Source organism: Pistacia vera, unplaced genomic scaffold (genome assembly GCF_008641045.1).
Source record: "Pistacia vera cultivar Batoury unplaced genomic scaffold, PisVer_v2 Contig545, whole genome shotgun sequence".
In the NCBI taxonomy this organism is placed as follows: domain Eukaryota; kingdom Viridiplantae; phylum Streptophyta; class Magnoliopsida; order Sapindales; family Anacardiaceae; genus Pistacia; species Pistacia vera.
Window position 1 is genome coordinate 452,072 of NW_022196385.1, and position 3,115 is coordinate 455,186.

The 3,115-nt window shown below is 33.7% G+C and overlaps 1 protein-coding gene across 1 annotated transcript; it reads right to left on the reverse strand.

Annotated features, from left to right (window-relative positions):
* Positions 1 to 356: 356 nt before the first annotated feature.
* On the reverse strand, positions 357 to 2,289 carry LOC116107680 (ALBINO3-like protein 2, chloroplastic). The gene is made up of 6 exons (XM_031393977.1): positions 2,247 to 2,289; positions 1,975 to 2,148; positions 1,825 to 1,881; positions 1,195 to 1,284; positions 839 to 948; positions 357 to 708 (listed from the first exon to the last, which is right to left on the reverse strand). The coding sequence occupies exons 1-6, from the start codon at positions 2,253 to 2,255 to the stop codon at positions 630 to 632; spliced, it is 519 nt and encodes a 172-aa protein (XP_031249837.1). The 5' UTR covers positions 2,256 to 2,289; the 3' UTR covers positions 357 to 629.
* Positions 2,290 to 3,115: the final 826 nt, after the last annotated feature.

The window sequence follows — 3,115 nt, forward strand, 5'->3', positions numbered from 1 at the left end:
CAATGACACTAAAACTAACGTAGTAGTTACACAAACTTAAAACTACCTCATTATATAAACTGTGTGAATTACATGATGATCATCTGTCACATGGTGTGTCAAGTTCAATTGAGGATGAATTGAAGATTATTAGGTGAAGAAAATCATTTTTTGCTAAAATGTTTATTAATGATTATATGTTTTCTTCGTGAATTTTGTTATTTTGATTTGTAATTAGTTGTAATATGGATTAATGCTTTGTTAAAGAATTTTTTTCAAGAATTTGTAATCTGGAATTCTGGATTCTGAATTCTGAATTTTTTTTTGCTAACATTAACATAATGACATCACCGATTGAACCAGTTCAGTTTGTCAACTCGAGACCTGGCAGTTTGTCAGGTTTCACCTCGGATTGGTTTTTAAAACATTGATTAAAATTATGATAATTAAGTATTAATATATCATAAACGGGTTCGAAGGGTGATAACCCTCAGCCCAAACCCAACCCTTTAACAAAGGTTTTGATCGTGTCAATCAACCTGCCTAAACTGTGTCATGATCCATTTTGCCACCATTAATCTCCTCTTCTGCTGCCGCTAAGATCACTTGTAAAATCATCGTTGGCGTTTTCACATTGTTGCAGTAGTCCGTTAATACTCGGGGTTAAAAGCAGTAGCTAAACGCAGATGCTTTACAGCTTCAGCCTTGCAACCTACATTATATAAAGCACTGAAAAACCCAGTAGTTAGTGCCCAAACAATAGACAAAAATTGTAATGGCGATATTGATCAATTGTGAGATGAGCGATTATCAGGTTATAACTAAAAACACTTAGAGAAATGATTGTGTAAATTCATACCTTGAAAGTAATACCAATCCATCATAATAATGGACTTTGGAACTTTCTTCCTCTAGCTCTTCCAAAATTGCAATTCTTTCCAGGTGTACAATTCCTTCAGCCATTTGCCTCTGTAACATACAGAAGAAAATGGAAACAAATGAAACACAAAAAAAAAAAAAAAAAAAGAATGCCCCTTTTCATCGAGTATAAATATTTTTAAGCCTGCCGACCAGGCTCGAAAAGTTACAGTGGCCCATGGCTGGGTCCTAGAATTGATCTCAAATTGTAGCATAGTTTTGAGAATAATATGTTATGCTCATGGCCTTTTATTTCAAAGTAGTGAGCAGAATCCCAAAAGCATCACTGAGTTTTACCTGTTTTATATAGGCAACACCAGCCCACTGAGAAGCAACAATTAGAAGATCAATATTCTCAAGTTCTGTGGGATGGCCGGAGATGAAGAGCTGATGGGATGTCAAAGAAACACCTTTTAGTTAATGGCAACCAGGAATGTTGATATGAGCAAGAAAATAACTTTCAAAATTAGGAAGAATCAAATGCTAGGATAAAATGAATGGGGGTGACTAAAGCACAATGTATAAGGGTTTTATATGCTCTTTCCAATATAATATAAAACTTTTATTTAAAATTCTCTAGTGACCATAAATCATAAATAAAGCATGCATCCCGCCATTATAAATCCTACTTTATATACTAAACATCTGATTGTGAAAAAAACATAAGATAATTAAATTAAACTTGAGAGAACTTGGAGATAGCACGCTCCAAATATTCAATAGCTTCTGCTAGCAGTCCTTTCTGCAGTTGAGTTTGACCCATAACTATCAAAGCAATTATGTAATCAGGATCCTTATCAAGTGCCAGTTTGTGATGAAATGTCAACCACTTAGTGCAATAACTAAGGAAATTATTCGATATTTTAATATAAATAAAACCACAGAATGAAGACGGGAAGGAAAAGAGACATAAGAAGTGAATATTACTGCAAAAAAGAAATTGCTCCTTCTTTCTGTCCTTTTGTCAAGTGTTTTGACTGAAAGCTGTCCAAAATCCAAACTACAAAGATGTAAGACAACATGTAACACAACCCTTACATTCAAATTGTGGGTGATGTTTCGAGGTTAGTCACTTACAGCTACCAGTCCTTTAGGGGTTAGGTCCTTGACAGATATTTTGCGTTGCTTTGCGGGGGAATCCAAATGTTTTCCAGGACTATCAATTTCTTCAGATTTTTCCAATGCTGATGGAGCATCCTTGTCCGGTAACCCCAGCTTTGCACGAACAGCATGATGTTTGAGGGATAATTGCTGCAAAGTTGATTATGATTTCACACACTAAACCAATTAAAACATTTCAAACATATGAAAAAGAAATTCTTTCCAAGAAATAAAATGGCAATAACTACCTGAATCATACCAAATGTGCTATTAGTAACCCAATAAACCAGACTCCCTGCAAATCAAAGCAAACAAATTATTGATTCTACTGCCGCACGGGGTCAGGGGAACTTCCCTGACAAATAATAGCCTTTCTGAGACCAGCAATTAGAAAAAAGAAAATAAAATGAACTAGATAGCAGTGTTCTCAAAATTCAATAGGCCATTGACACTATCGGTATTTATGTAACGACTTTTGCCCATTCAGCCGGGGGAGTAACGTCTAGGAACCCCACTTATTTTTAATGGTCTCGAAAATCAATTACGCAATTGCGTAACCTATCCAACAAGATCTAACAAACTCTTAATAAAGCAATCAGCAATCATCAACACTCTTGAGAGTCTATTATGATTGTTATAGTTTAAAAGTAATCAATTACTTCTAATACTATAAATTAAAAGGTGTTATCAAAATATTTTGAAAAGTGATTATGTCTTTTAGGAAGGATTTTCGAATAAAAAATTAATTACATAAATAATAATTACTAAAATGCCTAAAAATCAATCTAAGGTATAGACTAATTTTTATGGCATAATTTTTTAATTAGTTATATTAACTATTAGATTAATTTAAATAAAAAATAAAAACTCTCATCCAACAGATTGAATTTTTCCCTATCTTCCATACAAAACACCACTTTCACTACTCATTAGGCTAACACCGTTTGACTATCACAGAGGTACCTTGAAGTTAGCGGATGAGCTACCCATAAGACGAGGAACAATCCCCAAACTAGCAACCACTATTGATCCATCAATTTTATTTTCTTTTTCTTTTTTAATCTGTGTTAGTGATGAATATTTCACAATCATGAATAATCAAGAAAATCAATTATCA

What these genes read in the sequence shown, in the direction of transcription:
- LOC116107680 (XM_031393977.1), bottom strand. An exon ending in GGAGCAATTTCTTTTTTGCA is followed by an intron (nt 1,285 to 1,824) that starts GTAATATTCACT and finishes ACATCCCATCAG; the next exon opens with CTCTTCATCTCCGGCCATCC. An exon ending in GTGTTGCCTATATAAAACAG is followed by an intron (nt 949 to 1,194) that starts GTAAAACTCAGT and finishes TGTATGTTACAG; the next exon opens with AGGCAAATGGCTGAAGGAAT.